The following is a 22,672-nucleotide window of genomic DNA, read 5'->3' on the forward strand; positions in this document are numbered from 1 at the left end:
ATCAAAATAATACAATCATTTCCCTGTAATATTTCCTCATCTTTCATTTCAATAAGCTGTCAAAATAAACTAGTGTGCAAATGTCTGTTAATCATTGAAGTCTAGCTTCAACACAAATTAGATTTTTCATTTGGTCATGATTTAAAGTTCACAGGTGCACGGTGCATAACACCAGCCAGGTTTCAGTCAATCAGTGCAACATAAAGCATCACATAAAATGTGTTAAATAAAATATACACTGTCAAAATAAACTTTAATAAGCTTCAGTTTTAATTTGAAGTGGTGCATGCGGCACATATCTTTTGCCTTTCATAGTAGGCGGCTGCTTTACACAAATCCTCTTAAAGTGGTGGAAGAGGTTACTCATTTTTTCCCCGTGGTATAAACGTATTGCCAACTCTCTACCTTTGCACGTTAAATACCGTCATACGGCCCAACCCCATAGTCTCATAAATTGTCATCTCAGCCATTTAGTTAAAGCACCAAGTAAAAGCTGTTTTTAAAAAGGACTGTGCATCTGCAGTACGCCACGTTAAATGATTCACTACAACACAAGACAAAACATATCCCTCAAATGCTTAAGAAATATTTTTCATGATTCCCTTCAATAAAGATCGGTTTTTATTTAGTTTGGTTTTTTTTTTTAATGTAGTTATCTGACTTTCCATCCTCCAACCCAGAGAGAAAGAGGGGGAAAAAAAACAGAAAAATTTAAAATACAAGTTATTAAAAAAAAAGAAAGAAAAAAAAAACACCTGGAGGAACACACTCAAAGCTACAAAACACAAACTTTTTGAACAATTCAGAAAGACAGAGAAAAGAAACACAGGTTCCAAAGTGTAGACAGTCTTTTAGTTACAAATTAAAACGGGGGGAAAAAAAGCATCGTTTTTCACATAAACATCTTCTTTAAACTTATGATTCTGGTGGTTTGTGAGGGTTTTCCTTTTCCTCTGAAGGGTCAATGTGTCTTGAGAAGTACACTGAGCCCTCAAACTGTTGCAGGAAATAGACCGAGCCGCTCGCCATGTACATCCTCTGACCCCTAGGGAATATAAACTTTATAGACTATGTGCTGCATCCTTTTTTGTCCGTAAAGTCTCTTTGTGATGAGCTTGAGAAAGTGTGCAGTGTCTTTATACATATATATGTGTGTGTGTGTGTGTGTGTGTGTGTGAGTATGTGTTGCGTGCACGTGTGGTCCGACAGTCTCGTTCTTGTCCGGTCATTTTGTTTGTCCTCTCTTCCGTATCTCCTCAGAAATACACTTCTCTCTCCTCTGAACCAGTCAGTAAGGAAGAAAAAAAACAACAACAAAAAAAAATAGAGAACTTGGCAATCTGCCGGAAAAACCAGCTGAATCCAGTCCGTAAGCTTCATGGTCACTCGTGTCCATACAGTTTTGGGTTTCAGTTTGTGACCATAAATACATGAAGGCTCCAGCGCTGGTTTAGCTAGTCCACAGCTCCCAGGTGGAACAGCAAACACATTGGTTCGCTGTCTGTTTGTGTGTGTGTGTGTGTGTGTGTGTGTGTGTGTGTGTGTGTGTGTGTGTGTGTATGTGTCTGTGTGTGTGTTGTGTGCCTGCTCAGTCCAGAGCAGTAGAAAAACCCAGATCATCGGCTTATAGCAAACGTATTGTGCTGTCCCGGTGGTCCAAGCCAGTCCAGCCGACCCAAGGTAAGACTACAGGACCCCAGCAGCAGCAGCAGAGGAGGAGGGAGAGAGGGGACTGAGGAGAGGGGGGGGAGCGTAATATGGAGAGGTCTACTGACGGAGAGACAGAACAGGAGAAAGAGATGGTGAAAAAGAGACCAGGGCCTTTTTCCTCTCTTGTGTTCATTTGTGTCTCTGGAGAGCTTTCCTCTTCCGTCTCTTGAAGAAACAGCAGCACCTGCAACACACCAGCCCTCATTAAGACAACTGAAATGCATTTACCTTTCTTTCTACCTTGCTACCATAAGGGTAGGGTCAGCGGTGGAGACGCTAGCCAGATCTAGGCTGTGTTCAGAAAGCCATACTGACGTCCTCCCTCCTACATACTCAACATCTATATACTACATACTGTCTACTTAAAGATCGATTGTGTATGCGAGGTGCGTTGAAACATTCACACTGAAGTATACTCAAGCAATAAAGAATTTCTTCTTCTTCTTATAAGATTCCAGCCGTTTAGACGCTGTTTAGCGTATTACCGCCCTCCACAGGTTAGATATAGAACTAGATTTTTACATGCAGTCCTGTATTGTGCAGGAAAGGCAGAATTGTAAATAAAGAATAAAAAAAAAAAACCTTCCTTGTCGTTTGAAAAGACGCAATGCATTGTGGAGCAGTTGAGTATGAAAAGTATCCAATCGATCCATACCCAAAATCTTCCCGGAAGTTAGTACTCATCCGGGCAATTCTCGCATACCCAAACTTCCATACCAAAACCGTCATATACAAATTGAAGTCAAAAGGAGTATGAGTAGGACGTTAGTATGGCTTTCAGAACACAGCCTGAGCTGAGCCGCAGTGACCCGAGCCGCTCTGCTCGGTGGAAACCAGACATTAGTGGTTCCAACATTACCCTTTGATCTTGCTTTAGTATCTTGTCCACTGACTATGTGAGGATGCATTGGGTTAAATATTACAGGAGGAATGGATATGCATTAAGAATGGAGTTTAGGGGTCTTGCAAAGGATGTTGGGAATGAATATAAAGGGAGTTTTTTTATGCCTTTGTGTGATTTTTATGTAAATATTTGTATGTAAGTTGGAAAAAAACAACCCCTTATTATAGTCATTTTTATGTATAAAAACAATGTATATATTTCCAGTAACATTGAAGGAATGCCATAAGCTGTAACTGCTGGCGTGACTTCCCTAAAACACAGTGAGAAATAAGGAGAAATATATATAAAAACACATGACGACACAGCACTTCTGAAGAACAAATGAGGAGACAAAAATATGCCTTTTTGTACTGTCAGTATACTGTTGTGCAAAGTCAATGCTGGTGTACAGAGTTAAAGCCTTGCACTAAAGAGAAGGATGAAGCCACAGAAAGTCTTGCTGACCCAGGATCAGCTCAGCCCAGGGTTGTTTCTTTGTGTTTTTGTATTATAGAAATTGGTTCTAGATCTAAATATGGATATTTTTGCTGTTTTTGCAAGCTATAATGACTTTAACTTGTATGTGTGTGTGCGTGTGTGTGTGTGTGTTCTTACTTGGTATCATCAGCCACCTCCACCTCTGCGTTGGCTGTGATTGGTGCGTTGGAGTGTCCTGCAGTGGGGTCGTCTGTATTCAGCTCCCCATTGGTTGAACTCATCACCTGGAGGCGGGAAATGGAAGACAGAAGAATGAGTATAGGTGTGTAGGCACATCCTAACTTGGTGGGACTCATTAAAAAAAAAAGACTTGAATGACATCCACATTAAGGCAGGTACATTTAAAAAGAAAAACAAGTGAAAACAACCTGCTTCCAAACTTGATTTAGATTTGTTTCTTCTATATAGTAAAATTAGACTATATATAAAATGGCCTATCTTCTTCCTTTCACTTAGCAATAATGTGCCTTAAAGTGAGAGACAATAGTCTCAGCTAGTTAAACGTCTATGTGTCCTCCATCCTCACAAAAGGGACTGTGGTCAAATGTAGCCAGTTTTAATGTGGCCGTGCTTTTAATGAGAGCTGAGACATCCAGGGAAAGCTTCACCCCTCTTCATTCATTCATTTTACAGCCATGTAAAGCTCCACCTCTGTCTAATGACTGTTTTTCTTTTCTTTATTGAGTTCAAAACATTTGATGAGAAAAAGCAACACATTTGTGGCTATGACTTTTTTTTCTGTCTTTTCCCCCAGTCTTCTGCTTCTCAGCACAACTAAAACACCAAATTTCCCTAAAAGCCAATACTATATCGAAATCTTAAAATATGTTCAGACATTTCCAAACAAATGGCATTCCTCTGAATGCTGGAGTGTTTCAAAATACAAAAGGTGGTGTATAGAACATTGCAGGATTTGCTGTCCATACTCTGGTCTCACAATTTGAAGTGCACAAAACCAATACATTTAATCATATACAAGTTTTCTTGTCTGTCTATAAGGTAATTTACACTCTGCTAGTTTGAAAAAAAAATAAAAAAATAATTTATGATGCTATTCCTAGCCATCGCTACAAGGTCACCGCTGGGTGCTTTTAGCAAGTGAAGTTAATGTCAGCTAACATAGAAGAATTGTATTGTATCCAAATGCATTCAACACTAATACTGTTATACTCCACATGGATTATGTGCCAAAGCCATAATACTTCTGCACAAGTCCTTTCATGTTGCCCTAGTGAACACTGGTTCCTGTCTAACCTGGGTGTAGTGGCTAGAATGTCAAGCCAAATGCAAGTTGAGCCATGTCACACAGACTGTATTTATGCAGTGGGTATTAACAACTCTAAAAGAAAAACTCAAACTACTCAGAAATAACAAACAACTTAACTTGTGTGCTGATTTGATATTGTTCATTCTAGCCTCCTATACCTCGTCACTGGTCCGCTAACATAAAGCAGCCTACATCATCTGCTCTTTGTCTATTGACAAGCCATACGGTCCACTATATATGTATTACTTTAACGTGAGACACTGCAGGCAAAATATTGGTTTTTCAAGCACCTGGCAATTTTTGAGATTTTGCCTCCATAACAGGTCTTCTTTCATACTACTATAAATTAAAGGTCCAAAATCAATTAAAAAAGGGTTTATTTGACCAAACCTTGTTTGTTTGCGTCTGTATATTTATCCTATAAAAATATCTTAATAGCCATTATCTAGACATTAGTTCTTTTTTTCAATACTCCAAACTGCTAGATGGACAAACCTAACATGGAAATGTAAAAAGGTTTTAAATGACTATCTAAGTCAGATGTGAGGGAAGTGCAGAGGAGACAGAGGAGGCCATGCAGGCAGACAGATAGACAGACAGGTAGCCAGCAGAGCTAAAGCCTTCCTCTCGCAGTACCTGGACGGACCCGCCCAGCCTATCAGCAGTGAGATGGGAGCCCAGCAGCTCTCGATTGGTCACTGGAGTGGGCTGGGACTCACTGCCTTTCCCCTCTGGAGACTAGAGCAGACACATAGGAAGGGCCAGGGCAGGGGGTTAGGGTTAGGAGGGAGGGAGGAACAGAGAGAGAGAGAGAGAGAGAGAGAGAGAAAGAGAGAGAGAAAGAGAGAGAGAGAGAGAGCAGTGTGATGGAGGAGAGAGGGGGGGCGTGGTCAGGAGCAGCACGGTCAGGGCAGAAAAAGAAAAGAATGGAAAAAAGGAAAGAGAAAAAGAAATAGTGAGTTAACTTAAGAGTCAGTAGTATTTGGTGGAGGAGCAACAGGAGGGTCAGCAGTTCAGTGAGAGTGCACGGGAGAGTGTGCACGTGTGGAAGGAGCCCCATGCACTAGAGGAAAGAGGCGCTCCTTTTCCTGTGTAGCCGCAACCTGGCCCGCCCCAGACTAGTGTTAAGGGAGTTTATTTTGTTGTTTTTAAAAAGCCTCCTGTGGACAGGTGTTGTAAACTAGCATTTATGCTAACACACTAGTGTAAACAATACATCTGGTTCGTCCAATGACATCGTCATGTCCATGTCCAAATAAAATCTACTATATTATACTATAAGGACCCATACAGGCCCACAGTGCAACTAGTGGTGCATTGTGCCTCGTTTCCACTGAGCAGCACAGTTAGGTTTGGCACTGTTTGCGCGGCAACCCTAGATCTGGCGTTTCCACTGCAAACAGCACCCTTGCTTGGTAGGCTGGGGTTTATGCCCGACTAGTCTACGGGCCGCTTAACAGTGCTGGCCACGGCAGCTACGTAACTATGGTGACACCATACAGCTGGGCACGATGTAGCTGATTAATTCAAAGCAAGAGGAAAAAACGCCACACAATAAACAAACATTTGTCTTTAAAGACAAGACTCTTCACTTCTGCAGAGGATACTACACTTGGCGGTTTTTCTCTGGCACAGAAATGATGATTCTGTCGACCAATCAATGGACTGCAGTGTGTAGCTCCACGCTTTTGGAGGCTTGGTACCCCCAACGAAAGGGTGACAAAAATAGGTGCGGCACAGTTCACTTATTTTGGTACCTTATCCTACTGTAGTAAAAACACACATAAACGCGTGCTGAGCCACACCGCTCTGTGGAAACGAAGCTTAAACAGCATATACCCTGCCAACCAAGTAAAGAGTATTGCCAGCAGTGGAAAAGCAAGCCAGATCTAGGGTTAACGTTCCATACCAAACCAAACCGCGCTGCTCAGTGGAAAAGAGGCACATGAGCCTCATTAAAACCATGGCTCTAACAGGTAAAGTCACTTTTCCGTACAAGCTAGGGAAAGTTTAAGTTTGTAGTATACTGTGCAGTTGACAGCGTCGGGTTCAAAAGTCATGTATCCCACTGCTCCATTTATTCATCAGCCTTCTCTACATGCATTACAGTTAGTGTTGTGGTTAGTTCATTTTGAGAACTGGTTAACACTAGTCAACCACTATTAGGGAAGCCCTCTCTCATACACTGTACAAGTGTATACAATATGTATTATTCCACCCAGGCCTTTTTGAGTGTAATGTGTTTATTGTTTGTATGGATGTGTATGTGGGCTAGTGTTGTCATGGTTGTCATCTGCAAGATAGAAAACTATTTACATTTCACACTATTCATCAACACATGAAAATGGGGAAAAATAACAACTTTTTATGTAAATTCCAAATGTGTCTTTGTGCTCAGTGATGCTTCAGATATTGTGGAAATGGGATCAACTATAACTGCTGTGCATCCAGCCTGACTACAGCTGGATTTCTCCCCGCAAACTATTTACCTTTCCCAGCCCCCTGTTGAGCCTAATGTTGGGGGGACCGACACCTGCCCTGCGTTCCGAATAGCATACTCTTTCCTTTTTCTATTCCACATACTACATCTGACGATAAAAATAATCTAGTTAGGATGCACTAGGCATACTATTGGGACATACTTTTACTTTTTTATTCCATCATAACAATGCGCCTTGATCTTGCCTCTTGCTTTTATATCCGTTGCATCCCTGTTTGTTTTCATATGGAGGCTCCGTTGATATGACGTCACTTCATGTTCACATTGGATTGTGGGTCAGAATCGCCCAAATAGGATGCAGTTTTCAACACTAAAAATCTTGGCCGGATGTAGTAGAAATCAGGGTACTTCTAACCATCCTAAATCTTGCCACAAGAATCGGGACATCTTAAATCTTGTTTCTACCATACTAAATAGTAGAAAGTATGCGATTCGGAACGCAGGGCTAGTCTGTTCAAGTTTTTCTGTTGATCAGTGCAGAACAGATACGGTCAACTGACTCCATTTTTTGAAAAAAGAAGAAAAATGTCCTCCATGGTTTAAAACTTTACAAAGGGACGGTACGTATACAATCACAGTGAACTTTGTAGGAAAGGAGGTGGTACCAAAAACTAGGGGTGTAACGGTACACTAAAGTCACGGTTCGGTACGTACCTCGGTTTTGAAGTCACGGTACGGTACAGTACGGTACGGTTCATAGTTAACGGAGAATGAACAGCTTTAGCTGTCAGTAACTAGCTGACAGTAACATATATTTATTTTGAATTGTTTTAGTTTTACAGTCTCTAGTGTTTTCTCTCTGATGATGGCGTTTCCTCAGCGCACTTCCTGTTTTTAATGAATTTCTTATTTTGGGGTATGGATGGGTGGGGAGGGGGTTTGTTTTTGCATGTATGCATATCTCTGGGTGGGGGGTGTGGGGGGGGGAGTTGTATTAAGCACTTTGTGTTACATTTGATTCTATGAAAAGTGCTATATAAATAAAGTTTGATTGATATAATAAAATGCATAACAAATATAAAAATACTGCTGCAATTCTCCAATAAATAAAATACTTATTAAATACTAGTGTAGGTGCAGCATAAACTAAAATTGCAATGAAAAAAATATAGTGTTAATGCTCAGCAGGCTCTGTAAGCTGGTGTAAACAAAGGGTATGTCATATTTAAGGGTCTTTTTGACTTTGAAAAAATAAAATATTGCTGCAGCTCTCTTAAACTCTAAAGTGCTCTTATATATAAAAATTATCAAATAAAAGTGCTACTGCAGCATTAATTAAATGACAGATTGTTTATATTCAGTATAAAAAAGAAAATAATGTCTGGGTTTTGCCCAGCTCGTTTTTCTTCACAGTAACGGTGAGAGTAGCCAAACACCTGATGGTGCCTTTTCAAATGCGCATGCATGTTCGACGTGTTGCCTCCTACATAAGCGATCGCGGTGAAACAATAACCTGTGTGCCGACATTGTTCCACACGTCTATCACTGTTTTCATAATTCACCTGGAATCCGAAGTTATCCCTCAAACGGGATTTGAATGACAGGGGGGCGCCTGCGCGCTCCGGTTTCCTGTTGTCTTTAGCCATGCAGTTCGCTCTGTTTGATAGCACTGTATAACATTTTGATTTGCACTACTCATAGACAGTAAAAGAGGGGGGAACGCTGCTACTACAACTGCTAATAGTGATGCAAACGGAACACTAGAGCGGAGAGGTGTGTATCTCCTGCTCTGACTGCAGTTGGGAGGGACTGCTGCGTGAGGACTCGGCCGCCTGTCAGTGCTCTGGGAACGGGGGAGTGGCCGTTGAGCACCCGCTGCTCGTTTAGAAGTGTTAAGAGCGATACATGCTTTAGCGACAGCACAGGGTCTCCAAAAGTCACCAATAACACCAGAAAAAGTAGCTAGATTGGTCGCTGGTCGCTTTAAAAAAAAAAGAGTCGCCAGAGGGATCTGAAAAGTCGCTGAATATTGCGGCTAAGTTGCTAACACTGCCTGACCCTCATGCTCACTATGGAGCTAATAGACTCAATCGCTGGCTGCTACTGCGCACGTGCGAGCCGAGCCGGAGGCTAAATGGTCCGGGGGGAACTCCGACGACAAGTTTTAAGTTCCACACCGCAAAACAAGCCTGTACATTCGCCATATAATAACGTTATGTACGCCACGAATGGACCGCGGTCCACCTCTGTAACACCAAATACGTGCCTGTACCGTCACGGTACGGTACAAATACGTGTACCGTTACACCCCTACCAAAAACTGATCAAACATAACAACACAACACTTATCCGTTAACATCCTTAGTTGGAATGTTGCTAGCATATTGGCAGCTTTCTTAAGCAAGTTAACCCCGCAACCAGGCTGACTGGCTTTTTACAAGCGCAGCAAAAGAAAGTGTCAAGCACAATATGGAGCAGCGCAGTGGCTCTATGTCTCTCAAACTGTTGATGAAATGGTGTGAACAGAAAAACTAACATGGGGGGCGTGTTGTTGAGATTGAGTGTGTGTGTACCTGGTTTTTGGTCTGCGGCGCTTTCTCTCTGCTGCTTGTCTGAAGTGGAGTCTCACTGGCCACTGGACCAATAGGAGTGGGCTATAAGACACAGGAAGTGAGGTCGACATGGGATAAGAGTAAAGTCATACACACTCGGTTACACAACGTTCCTTCAAGTGGATCCGACATATCCTCTTATCGATTTAATGGATCACACTGTTGTTTATGTTTTAGTACATAACTCAAAAAATATATCTAACTTTGATTATGTCATTTTGTGAAGTTTTAATGCAAAATCTTTCCATATTGTACCTTTAACCCATTGATGACTATTGCAATCTAGGATGCATGTCCTTAATGCCTGAGGGTTTTCTGAAATAATTGTATGAATTGTCAAGTCTACCAAAACCTTAATATCTAAGCCTGTGTAGCACATAGAAACATGAAATAAAATACATTTAAAAGTTAAGGTTCACAGGTTTTATTTAAACATGCTCCCTTAGTGCTTACAAACCAACAAATTTTTCTAAAAATCGTCAAAATTAGATGGGGGAGAAAAAAAAAGAATAAATAATATAAAATATTTAAAAATAATGTGCTAAATGAGGTTATAATCCTGCTTCCTTTAAGCATGGATAGTAGTGACTGAGTGTGTAGTGGAGGGATAAAGATAGACAGATATAGGAAGGTGGAGATAGCTTTATTTTATTATTTAGTTCAGTTATCACTGGCACCATAAATCCAACTTCCCAGTACAACTGGAACGCAGACTGACTCCGGCTGTCGGGAGCCGATCAGCTGGTCCAAACGGCTGTATACCACGGAGATGAAAACGAAACTGAAATATCGCCTGGCTGGGCTGAATTTGAGTTGGAGCAGCAAAATATAGCCTAAATTCATAAATATTGTTAATAAATAGATGCAATGTGTTGTGTGATTTTCGTCAGTAGTCTATAGTAGACCTTGATTCTGCGCACCAAACGCCACTAACTGTTCTGTAATACATTATCGCGGACACAGCCGGCGTATTTTTTTTATTTTATTTTTTTATGTTATTTTTTTTATTGACGTGATTTTTGGCAAACCACACAACCTTTGGGTGGTCACGTGGTCTTTAAAAATCAACAAAACCCACCATGTGTATTTGAACCAATGACGGTGCATTCTATGTTGCGCACGCCATGAAAATTAGATAAAGTAACAATGCTGCGTTACGCAGCATCAGGCAGGAGATACAATGTGGCATCGCGCAGCAGCCGTCATCAATGGGTTAAAGATGTAAATCAAACATAGGCTCTCTTATTCATACTTTTTCGGCCTGTATAACACTATCCTGAAAATGATAGTTTTAAAAAAAGCTGTTTACAATAACCTGTTTTGCAATTAAAAATCAAATGTAGAGGCTTGAGACTGCTGACGCCTAATGTTGCAGAACAAAGTACCACTCATATTTCAAACCTAACCACTGATTAATTGTGATGAGCTCACCCAAGCTGAGTCTATTTAGGTCACAGTTAGGGCTGGGTATCGTCAAGGACTTCGCGATACGATACGTATCACGATACACTGGTCACGATACGATATATCACGATATATTGCATATTGTGATGTATCACGATATATTGCGATATTCCACATACAAGTTGCCTTGTTAAACACAACAGCAAAATATATTTATAATTGCACAGACTACACAAATGTAGTCAAATCTATTTCATTCAACACTTCCTTAACTATTTTTGGGGGGTTTTGGCAAATGATCAAACACTGCTGCAGTTGCCATAACATCAAAATAACAAATGCAATTCACTCTTGCACTAACTGGACAGGACACACTGAAAATGAAAACACATCAGTGTGCTTTTGTGTCACTAAACATATGTAAATAAGGTGCATATGCACAACAAGTACTATTCCTTAATGTCAGTGAATACAAGAAACAGAAATGTATGAGGACACAGTGAATCTTAAGTATTCTTACAAACAAAATTAATCTAACTTCAATAGTCAGTATCCTAGAGGCTTAGACCTGGGTTTGAGTCCGACCCGTGGTTGTTCTCTGCATTTCATTAAAGCCTTGAAAAAAAAAAAAAAAAAAAAAAAAACGCGAAACTAAGTATCGCGATATATCGTCGTCATTAGGCCTGTCGCGATATGCAATAAATCAATTAATTGCGCGATAAATTAAAATGAGCGATAATTTTTTGCCAGCTGCGATAATTTGCTTGTTTGTTTTCCTCGTGTCTCTCTCTATCAAAGACACTGGATATCAAACGTTTTTACTTTTTGTATCTGCCCTCTCGCCGGGATTGGTGTTTTTTTTTGCCCCAACTGAATTCTTCAAGGCAGCGCGCAGGGTTAGGGCATTCGGTGATGTTTAATGGTGCCTTTCCTGCAGCGTTGCCTTTAAGGCCGAGTTGAGGGCACAACGAGTAAACCACCTTGTCACGTGTCAGTCACTTTTTGCATGGTCTCTGTGTGGGAGGCGGAGCTCTGGCGTTACACAGAGTGCAGCATGAGAGCCCCGTGAGGAGGAGAGCAACAAAACAAAAATGTGGATGAATAAAAAGTTGGTGTCTAAGCCGAACGCGACAGCTGCCGTGTGGTAGCACATCGGCTTCAAACCCAACGGCCGGGGCGAACCAACTCACCTGAGCGAGCCGACATGTCGCATTTGTTTAAAACAATAGCCTTGTTTGAGTAGGAGCCGTCTTGCTCAGACCTGCGCAATTATGATGCGCTTGCTGAAAGCACAGCATTTTCTAATATCAACCAAACGCGCCAATACAACACACCTGAATCTTCACCTTAAACACAATCACCCGATGCAGTTTTCCTAGCTTGGGAAAAAAAACAAATAGACTGAGTCAATTTTATTTATTGTTTTTGGTTGTTTTGTTAATTTATTCTGGATATTTTAAATGTCTTCCAGACGTCCAGTTCCAGTGTTCTTTAAAAATGAAAGTTTATTGATCTTCGAAAGGGTGTACTTGCACTATTATGCCATTATCATTATTTTTGTTGAAAATGGTCTCAAAACGGCAATATTATCGCTTATCGCAATCATTTCTGGGGCAATTAATCGCACAGAAAAAATTGTTATCGTGACAGGCCTACACACACACACACACACACACACACACACACACACACACACTAACCAGTGGCTTTCCGGTCCAGTCGTACTGGTAGTCAAAGATGTATCCGTTTCTGTCAAAGAGGTCTGTGAAGAGTTTCCTCAGGTAGTCGTAGTCCGGCTTCTCGAAGAAGTCCAACCGACGCACATACCGCAGGTAGGTGGCCATCTCTTCTGTTGCATACACACAGGCGCACAACACACACACACACACACACAAGCACCGAACACACAGATTCATACACAGAGACATACAAAATTTGATCAACATATGCTAGCCTGAGCAAAATATTCAACAGTCGCACAGAAACACAGCTTTTGTGCGAGTGTGTGTGTTGCAGGGGTGTGAATCTTTTGGAATCCCACAAATCAATTCAAAATCAATTCCCAGTTAAAAATCCTTGATTTGATGCAAATTACCGGCGGCAGTGAAATACATATATAAAAATAAGAATTAACATTTAAAAAAATTTAAATTAAAAGAAGCAAGATCATTGCTAATTATAAATCGATTCAAAATATCAAAAGATAGGAATCGCATGAATGGATTTCTTCACCCCCCCCCCCCCCCGCGTGTTGGTGTGTAACTGTGTGTATACAAACCTGGAAAGTTTTCACAGAGGACCTCTATTGGCGTGTCTCTCTTGGTGTCTCCTATCTTTTGATAGCGTTCTTTCAGAGTGTCAGCCTAATGACAAGAGAGAGACAGAGGGAAATGTGTTCATGGAAGGTAAAAGATGGATTTAGGAAAACTTAGGGCCCATGTCTTCCCTTGAAAGTAAAGAGGAAAAAAACCAAAGCTAATTGGACTAAAGGAGACAGTGGAGGGTTGCGCTGTGTGTCCCCTCACCTTGAGTCCCTGCCAGGGAAGGCTGCCTCTCAGGAAGTACATGAACATGTGGCCTAGAGCTTCCAGGTCGTCCCGTCTGCTTTGCTCTGGAGAAACACACAACAACAGAGGCTAGTACTTAGAACACCACCATACTCTGGCTTCTTTATCATACCTAAACCATATGGTCACCAACTATTTCTCAATGGTAAAGTTTGGTACTTTCCCTATGTGGCAGGCCCATGAAAATATTCAGGAACGTGTTGCTTAGATCCATTGATTCTGTTCAGAACAGAACCAATGGATTGTAAATATTTTGTTTCCACTGAGCAGCACAGTCCGGTTGGGCACAATAACCCTAGATCTGTCTTGTGTTTCCACTGCAGACAGCACCCTTAAGCCTGTTACATACTCCGCGAGAACAAAGAACAAACTTCTCGCTGACAGAGCTGCGAGAAGTTCTTTCTGGTCTGACATTCACACTTCAGGAGAACTCAAGTGCCAAACTCCTGGTAGGCCCCGCCCACCATTGTTACCATGGTAACTGACAAAAAACACCGCTGACTTTCTACAACTACTTCCTTATTTCTTTAAAAACGGGCACTTCGCTTTCCTCATTGACTTCAGACTGACCAATCACACAATAGTTCTCGGACAAGCTGCGAGATGAAAGTTCGGCCCGGGTGATGAGTCGAGAACAAGCTGCAAGAACAGCTGAACAAGTAGTCACCTCGGCAGGAGTGAAGAGTCTTGTGTTTAGTGAAAAATGCAGTTTCTGTTTTTTGTGTGGTGTTTTTCCTCTTCATGTAATTGATCAGTGGGCTACACTGTGTCCTGTTGCTGGGGGACTTTAAATAAAGGAACGGCTGGTTTGACCAAGCAAAAACGAGAAGACGGCTGGCTTGACTGCAGTCGCTCCACGGCCCGATACTTTGAACCATATTCTGACGGCCAGATCTAGTGTAAAGGTGCGGCCACACCAAACGCGTTAGGCGCGGTAGAGGCGTAGAAAATCGCCATTTTTGCATAGGGAACTATTGGTATAGGCGCGTTGATGCCTTACTAGCAGTAAAGCGGTGCGTTGTTACGCTCCAACGCGTGACGCTTAGCCGCGATAGCCAATCAGATTGGAGAATGACCCGACGTCACGGACATCGGCACGGTGGGAGGACAGCGTACAGAGGCTGAGAAACACCGAGGAGGAAATGTATTTGCGGCTGGCTGTTGCTGTATGAAGCCGCTCGGGGTTAGAAGACGTTAGGAAAGTGAGCCAGGAGAATGGGCTTCCTGGTTAATTCAGTGAATATGTGCGGCTGTGCTTTAGCCGATAAACAAGTTGGCACCGGTCGGATAGCATTAGTTAACTCACATGGTTGTGTGTGGCTACCACCTCCATATAATGAACCCAAACATAACGGCTAAGTCCGGGGAACTTTCACGACAAGTACAGCGAAGCACCGGTGTTTATATCTACGCCAGCCATGGTCCCCTGTCACAGCCAGGTAGGGTAATGTAGGCTACTTGCCAGATTAGGTGCTGCACCCAACGCGTTTGGTGTGGCCGCACCTTAACAGAGCTGACCCAATCTGAGCCGCACTGACCCGAGTCGCTCTGCTCGGTGGAAACAGAGCTTAACTTAACTTATTTTTTTACTATGGAAAAGGGGTAGGATTAAATAAGTGTATACTTCTTCCTGCTCCTTTTCAGGCATATCTCAGCAATACAGATCATTTGTTTTCTTTATTTTTTTTTTTGTGAAAACATAATTTTTGTTTATTGTATTTCCATGCTTTTCATTTTGTTTTGTATGTTGATATGTCTGAAATAAATTGAATCAAATCAAACTGTATCGCTCAGTAGAAACCAGGCCATAGGGCGCATCAGGAGTGGCAGTCTAAGAAGATTAGCTGGAAAATGTGATCCCTCCAACAGTATTTATTTTCTTTGTAGTACTAGCTATATGTCATGTGTGATGGAGCGGCTCACCTTTGCCCAGGTGTGTATTGATGCTCATATATCTAGCAGTGCCAGTCAGACTCTTGTGTTCTCTGTAGGGGATGTGTTTCTTGGTCTCTGGGTCAATGTACTCCTTGGCCAGGCCAAAGTCTATGATGTGGATGGTGTGTTGGCGTTTGGAGCCGGGCCGGCCCACCAGGAAGTTCTCGGGCTTGACGTCTCGATAGATCAGGCTTCTGGTGTGGACAAACTCCATACGGGTTATCTAAAGGGACGGAGGAAAGAAGAAGAAGAAAAAGGCGACGCTAAGTAATTCAACAATAAAACTGTACAAAATAAAATAAAAAGTTAAATCCATTCTTCTGTCCTACCAGCTGTATGGCTATCATGAGCACGGTCTTTAGAGAAAAGGTCCGGTCACAGAGGTCAAACAGATCTTCTAAGCTGGGTCCCAGTAGCTCTAGGACCATGGCGTTGTATTTACCACATGGTCCAAAGTAAAACACCTGGGGTACACCCTCTGGATCAACACACAAAGAAAGAATGCACAATATATATTCATCACACTACAATCATCATTGCATCATGAGTGTCATGTCCTACAGACAGCAGTTTAACTAAATACAGTCGGCCCACAATTCAATATAGAGCTGGACATCAAGTTCATGATACAGATATCTTATAACAGAGAGGAGTTCCAAGTCAACAACACATGTCAAAGTCCATGTCCTAAAATCTTCCAGACCAAAACAAGTCATTATGCTGCATTCACTGCTACAATTAATATAGTACAGAGATGCTTTTTAAACTTTGAATAACTTATAGACAAACTGTTTTGCATGTTGTCAACCCGTTTTTAATTGACCACAGGTACATTTGAAGATGATACTCCAAGGTATAACCAAAGGCAAATTTGATCACATTAAAGGAATACTTCACCCATACGGAACTGGCGTTCTATCATTATAAAATCGCTATTACAATATAATGAATGCGGATTTACTTCCCTCAGTCTTGCCTCAGACTTCCCTTGGGCCAGCTGTCCTGGTATTCCTAACCCTACATTTTAACAGAAGTGATGTCACATCTGTAAAATGTAGGGTTAGACAGTGAGACCATAAAACACTCTTTCTGCCTTTTCTCAGGCTAGGATGAACCGATTTCAAAAATGTTTGCACATTTATACTACATAGGATCTCAGAGTTCAATACAGCTTCATATTCCCACCGGTGAAGTAGGTCTTTAAGTCTATATCTTGCGATTTACACACAACACTACAGTGACTGCATGTTGGGCTCTGTGAACTACAAAGGGCACATCCCATCTACAAAACACACACGTTTATCTGGCTTGGTCATGTGTGCCAATGAACATCATTTTGTCAAGTGGTAAACCCATTAAGTGTTTTTAATGTTTGTGACTGCTCTAACAACCCATACTGGTTAATGTGGGTGTAGGCACAATAGGGGATTGCACAAACCTCCTACGTGTTACAGTGGATAGAAAATGTGAAAATATGGCAACAAAGAGGTAGAACATGCCCCCACAGACAAAAGTAGGGCTGGCAGTAACACAGGCTGCAAATAATGCAGATAATTGCACTTCTCTCTGAGAAATGATGGCAAAGGAAGAAAGTTTTGAAGGTCTTATAGCTAGTTATGGCATTAGTGTATGTGCTACACACGACTAACCTCTTCAAAAAATGCTGGTCCCATGCAAATCCTTCTATTAAAAGCTGACCCATTCTCAAAAAATAAGACGAGAGATGTTGGTTCTCACCTGAACTTCCCAGCTGTTTGTAGAATCGATATTCTAGGTGGAGCTGTGGGGCCCGCGACTTGATAGGCTCCTACACAAGAGGATTATGTTAGAATAAGAACAGCTCTGTCATACACCAGGTTGTTAAATGCTTAAAACAAAATTCAGAATAGTACAAAAAAGGTAGAGGCTGATTATGTAATTAACTCAAAGAGCACCTATTATGCTTTTCTGACCTATAAATGGTGTTGTAATGTTATACAGTCATGCTAAATGATACCAAATAATGATAAACATACATTTAGCCGTGGGTTGGCTCTGCACAGCTCTGAACATTAGGGTGTCGGTCACTGTTGGCGATTTTTTTTTTCGAATTTCCTTGATTTGACGACTTCAAAAAAACAGACTTCTCTACATGGACATGCTCAGCCCCTCCCCCTCACACTCGGGGTGGGAACACGCAGCCTCTGCTTTTCTCTCTTTACATATGAATAGCAGTATACACCTGAAGATAACGTACGGGAAACTTGTAATCTTGATGCCAATGATGCTTATTTCAGATCAGTTTTGAAGTTTGGGGTTAAGAAGCCGTTATGTTGCCGATATTTGTGTATAAATGAAGCTAAACACAGTGTTGCGCTCCTGCAGTAGCTGATGCTAGACAGTTTGAAGCTGGCAGGCGCTCCCTGGTGATGCCACGAGGGAACCTGGCCAATCAGAGCAGAGGGCGGACGGGGGGGTCTTAAAGAGAGTTCTGTTTAGGCTCTAAACAGAAGGAGGCAATGAGACGTAATGCAGCAATGCCAGAGTGAGAAACAAAAAGGGATTTTTGACACTACACCATGAAAACCATTGTCTATTAAAGTCACAAAATACAAATCTGAACCTGATATATAGCATAATAGGTGCTCTTGTAAACAGGCTAGTATAACTATTTATACCTTGACATGTTTCGACTGCTAAAATTCCTTCAGTATTCTTTAGAAGCGTCACATGTTGCTGTGTTTTGAAGAAGACTGCAGGAATGCTATCATTTGAAACATGTCAAGGTATAAATAGTCATACTTGTCGGTTCACAAGAACATTAGAGGTCAAATATTTTGCAGGTTCTAAATCTATTCTTTGATGGTGTAGTGTCCAAAAAAACCTTTAAATTTCTCACAGTGCCATGGCTGAATCTCGTCTTTTCAGCCTCTGTCTGAAAGGCTCCATTTTAGAGCCGGTCTATTTAAGCCCCGCTTTCCAAAAAGCCTAGTCTGCTCCGATTGTCCCTGGGTCTTAATGCGGGTTTGAATCTAACTGCTGGTCTGAATCTCATTAATATATAAATGGCCGGTTTGGCAAAGCAAAAACGAGAGACCGCTGGCTTGACCACAGTTGTTCCACAGCCAGATAGTTTGACCCACATTCTGGCGCCGGCTATCGCAGTCCAGCCTAAACCCCGCCCTACCAGTAAGGGTAGGGTCAGCGGTGGAAACACCACCGGGATTCTTAAAAGCGAGCTGTCCCGCTCTGAGCCGCTCGAACCCCGACCCGCTCTACTCAGTGGAAACGAGGCATAACTGACAGTTAGAGTCAGGGGTATCTGGGGGTGTGGCTTATCACAGGCGGAGGGAGTGTTAAATTAGGTTGGTAATGAGGGGGAATGGATTCTCCCCTTTTGACATCACTAGGGAAGAGCATTCTGAGTGGGGATTTTGAACACAAATTTTCAGAAAGGTGGAGGTGGAGAGAAAGAGAGAGGGTTGTTGTTTTTCATACTTTGGGAGTCTCTATTAACACTAATGGCACCCATGTCTGTTGGAAAAGTGCATTTGCATCGTGACCTATTAGTCAAAATTCAAATTTTTCAGGCAACACTGCCATATTCAGCATAGTCATAATCATGCTCTTGTTATATCATGGTTTAAGTACGATTTGAAAGTTTTCACTCCCTTTCAAGTGTGACTCAATTGTCCAAAATAAATGTAGTGTGTTGCCCTCCTAAACTATCAACTGCATACAGTATTATCATTTTTCTTTTACCAGTTTGATAGCGACGTATTCATTGGTGTACAGGTTCTTGCCCAGTCGCAGTTCTCCAAAGTTCCCACAGCCGATCTTCTTTCCGACCCTGAAGTTTGGTCCGACCATCAGGACCCCGGAGTTGGAGCCAGCACTGCGGCTGCCGTGGCCCGATCGACTGCCCGTCTTCCCAGACATCCTCTTCCCCTCCTCTGTCTCTGCCTTCCCCCCTCCTCCGCCTCCTCCTCCTCCCCCTACTCCTCGCTTGTCAAAGTCCATCAGTTTGTGGTAGCCTGGCCTCTCCACGGTTAAGCCGATTCCATGCAACCAAAAAAAAACAACTACCAAAACAACTGCCTTAGAGGCCTGAGTGTGACGTTAGGGTAGTCTAAGCGTGCCAAGATGTCAAATAAGCTGGGGTTGTCGTTTGACTTTATACAAGGCAGGGACTGAGCTGTGGCAATGTAGGGTGAAGTGGGAGAGATGTGAGATCAGAGCACCAAAGCTTAGCGAGTGCTTCCTATTATAGAAAATGGATGTAGGCAAGGCGAGAGTGGAAGCTTATAGCTGTTGGGTGGATGGTTAGCTGAGTAAATGAAGAGAAATGAAAAGATGACGGGGTGAGGGGGAACCACTACCAACTCGTTTTCCACCCCCTTGTAGGGGCCAGAGACTGTGATGGAGGGGAGGAGGATAATGGCCTGGATCTGTCACCATACGTGGCTAGCCATATGCTAGCATGCTATATGAAACTGGGAAGCTACGTTAGCTTCAGGCTCAGACATACCAGTCCACCATGACAACAGCCTGCAGTCAGCTCATACACCCATACACCCAAGCCCAGTGCAGAATTTGACAGCAGGAGCGTGCCCAGTTTAACTACTAAACCAAAAGGAGATCAGAGGTTCCTCTTCTTTACATCTAACATTCAGGACTGTTGAAGTACTTCAGTCGCTTGATGTATTGCCGTATGTCTTAGTTAATTGGTTTTAGAGCAATGTTTTCCTATCATTGCTAGACCTCTGAACTGGTTCACTGTCACACAAAGGCTGGTCATTAATCAAACAACTGCATGGTCCTGTAGAACAGCAGGTCAAGCTTGTGGCCCGGGGATGTGTGGCTGGCTTTCAATGGATCACCTGAAAATACATTGAGAAAAATAATCATTTGAGTTCCATTCAAAATATTTCATGAAAACATGACCATATTTGAACTTTGTATGTAGAGCACATCACTTACAGATAGCAAACATTATCCCTGTCGGGCTTTCTAAGCCATTTTACCTCCAAAATAAAAGTAAAAATTACTTCCAGAGCCCATAAACTCTGGCCTTTTGAGGAAAAAAAAAATTATTTTAGAAGAAATGAGATGACTAAGCCCTGAAGAGGAATCACACAGAATTTAAAAAGGAAAAATATTATAATTGTACATTCATAATAATAATTTAGATGACTAGGTTTCCTATTGCTGATGTCAGATTAAGTAGAGAGAGCTAGAGAGTGTAGTGTGTCTACATCAGATAATGTGTAGCAAATAAGCTATCGTAATGACCAGCAACTAAAATTGCAGCAATGAAACAAAAGAGAGAAACATTATGGTGAAGAAGACAGTTATTTAGTTATGTTTGGGAGGTCAGTAAGCGATTCCTCTCATTTCCAAATGGATGACTTTGCACAAAGTATTTTAGAAGTTTACATTTTAACATCCAGAAGTGCAAGCAGGTGACATCATTTGGCCTTTGTGACAGGAAACTAGGGCAGATCTTCCTCCAGAAGGACGGCCACACGTTCTCTTAGCGTTTCTGATTTCCTCTTCTAATAATAACACCCATCCAGGCTACTCCAGTTCCTTCCCTTCTCTCCTCTCTTTCCTCTGCACTCCATTATTTTGCTTTTACAATCAATCTATCTCCACCTCTCCTCCGCTCACATCCTCTGGACCTTCCCTTTCTCGACTTGTTTCCATGCTACAACTAGCTACCTATGTGTTTGTATTAGGTTATTATCTATTGATCCAACTAAGACACGGCATGTATATGCTGGTTTTCTAAGGTTTATTAAAAAGTAATAAATTAAAAAAAAAAATGTTTTGAACCCAATATAGATGTACTGTATAAATTAGTGCTGTCAAACGATTAAAATATTTAATCGCGATTAATCGCATTAATGTCATAGTTAACTCGCGATTAATCACATTTTTATCTATTCTAGCCTAAATGTCCCTTGATTTCTTTTTGTCCCATTATTTTTTCTCATTGTAATGCTCTTTTCACACCCATTCTCTACACTCTTGTAATTCAGTGTATTTCTTCTAAAATATCATAATTTTCAATTCAGTGCAACTGCAAATAGACAACAATGTAGATCCCACCCACCCATAACAGCATACACACAAACATAATTGGAACTTCCTTTTTTATTTAAAAACAAAACCATAAAACAACATAGGCTATAAAATAAATTAGTATTAAGGCTAAATTAAACTGGTTGCTGCCTAAATGTTTTGGGAGTCGTTCATCCACAACTTTTTCAGACTGTGGAGTGGACCATGGACACACCATACACTTATGTGCTAGTGGTTGGAATACCGCTGCTGCAGCGGAGGCTTCAGTAACCCAACATTTCTCTTTCTGTGACATCACAGAAAGAGAAATGTAGGGTTAGACAGTGAGACCATAAAACACTTTCTGCCTTTTCTCAGGCTAGGATGATCCGATTTCAATTTTCTTTGCACATTTATACTTCATAGGATCTCCGAGTTCAATACACCTTCATATTCCAACCGGTGAAGTAGGCCTTTAATGATATTCATGATCACTGCTTAACTCATGATAGTGACATAATGGACACAATACCAGTGAGGAGGAAATGTCTGGGAATAGTGGACAATGCTTAGTATGTCCACACATCTCCCCTGATGTCGTTAACAGGAATAACGTGACCTCCGAGTCCCCTGTGAGGAAGGGCCACATGTCAGCTGTGAGATATCAGCAGAATGGGACAATGCTCACTCTTTGATTGGGTTATCCTGAAATCCTCCAAAAAATACTCCAAAACCAGCTCTACTTCAGTCAACACCTTAGTCTGGTCAAATATGATCTCTCTAATTATCAAACCACATAACAAGAAGTTCCCCACTCAAGATATTTCAGAGCCAATATCAGTTGTGTTGAATGCATGTCAAATAAAAAATGGCTGTTACTGACACAGTATTCAAGATCCAGAAAGACTTTCTGAGCTTTGTGTGTGACAATAAGGGCGCACTCACACTAGGCAAGTTTGCCTGTTCCGTGCTGCAGGAGGATCCCCCCTCCCTCCCTCCCCACTCCCCCACTGGCCCGTGGTCACACTGCTACTAAAGGCAGCGGCCCGGGCACAATTGCTCCTTCATACATACGTCAGTGTTTCCCCTACCATTATACAGGCCTGGCGGGACCCCCCGCCAGGCCAACAGCAGCCTGACTTAAAAAAAATTATTATTTTTTTCTTAATTAAATTTTCCATTAATTCCGTAATAATCATTTGCGAGCGTCTGCGCGGCACTGTCGGTCTACCCCTCGTGTGCGCCTGTCTTCACAAACTCTTGTTTGATCATCCCATCATCATCTGTGTGTCTGCGCGTGTGTGTTCTGCGCGC

General features: G+C 41.9%; 1 protein-coding gene across 2 annotated transcripts in view; it reads right to left on the reverse strand.

The window, feature by feature from the left end:
- Window positions 1–412: 412 nt before the first annotated feature.
- Window positions 413–22,672, reverse strand: part of LOC307255154 (casein kinase I-like) — a 29,326-nt gene continuing 7,066 nt past the window's right edge. Inside the window, exons 2-11 of one of the 2 annotated variants that reach the window (XM_080033788.1) lie at window positions 19,058–20,175; window positions 17,054–17,123; window positions 15,646–15,794; window positions 15,305–15,539; window positions 13,340–13,425; window positions 13,093–13,177; window positions 12,515–12,660; window positions 9,372–9,452; window positions 3,209–3,315; window positions 413–1,894 (exon numbers count right to left, since the gene is read on the reverse strand). In XM_080033788.1, the coding sequence (XP_079889914.1) occupies window positions 1,840–1,894; window positions 3,209–3,315; window positions 9,372–9,452; window positions 12,515–12,660; window positions 13,093–13,177; window positions 13,340–13,425; window positions 15,305–15,539; window positions 15,646–15,794; window positions 17,054–17,123; window positions 19,058–19,315 (1,272 nt within the window). In that variant the 5' untranslated portion in view covers window positions 19,316–20,175 and the 3' untranslated portion in view covers window positions 413–1,839. Of the gene's footprint in view, window positions 1,895–3,208; window positions 3,316–9,371; window positions 9,453–12,514; window positions 12,664–13,092; window positions 13,178–13,339; window positions 13,426–15,304; window positions 15,540–15,645; window positions 15,795–17,053; window positions 17,124–19,057; window positions 20,176–22,672 lie in introns of both variants that reach the window. The other variant, XM_080033787.1, reaches the window with a different exon arrangement.

This window comes from Ammodytes marinus (assembly GCF_949987685.1).
Source record: "Ammodytes marinus genome assembly, chromosome: 9".
Classification (NCBI taxonomy): Eukaryota; Metazoa; Chordata; class Actinopteri; order Uranoscopiformes; family Ammodytidae; genus Ammodytes; species Ammodytes marinus.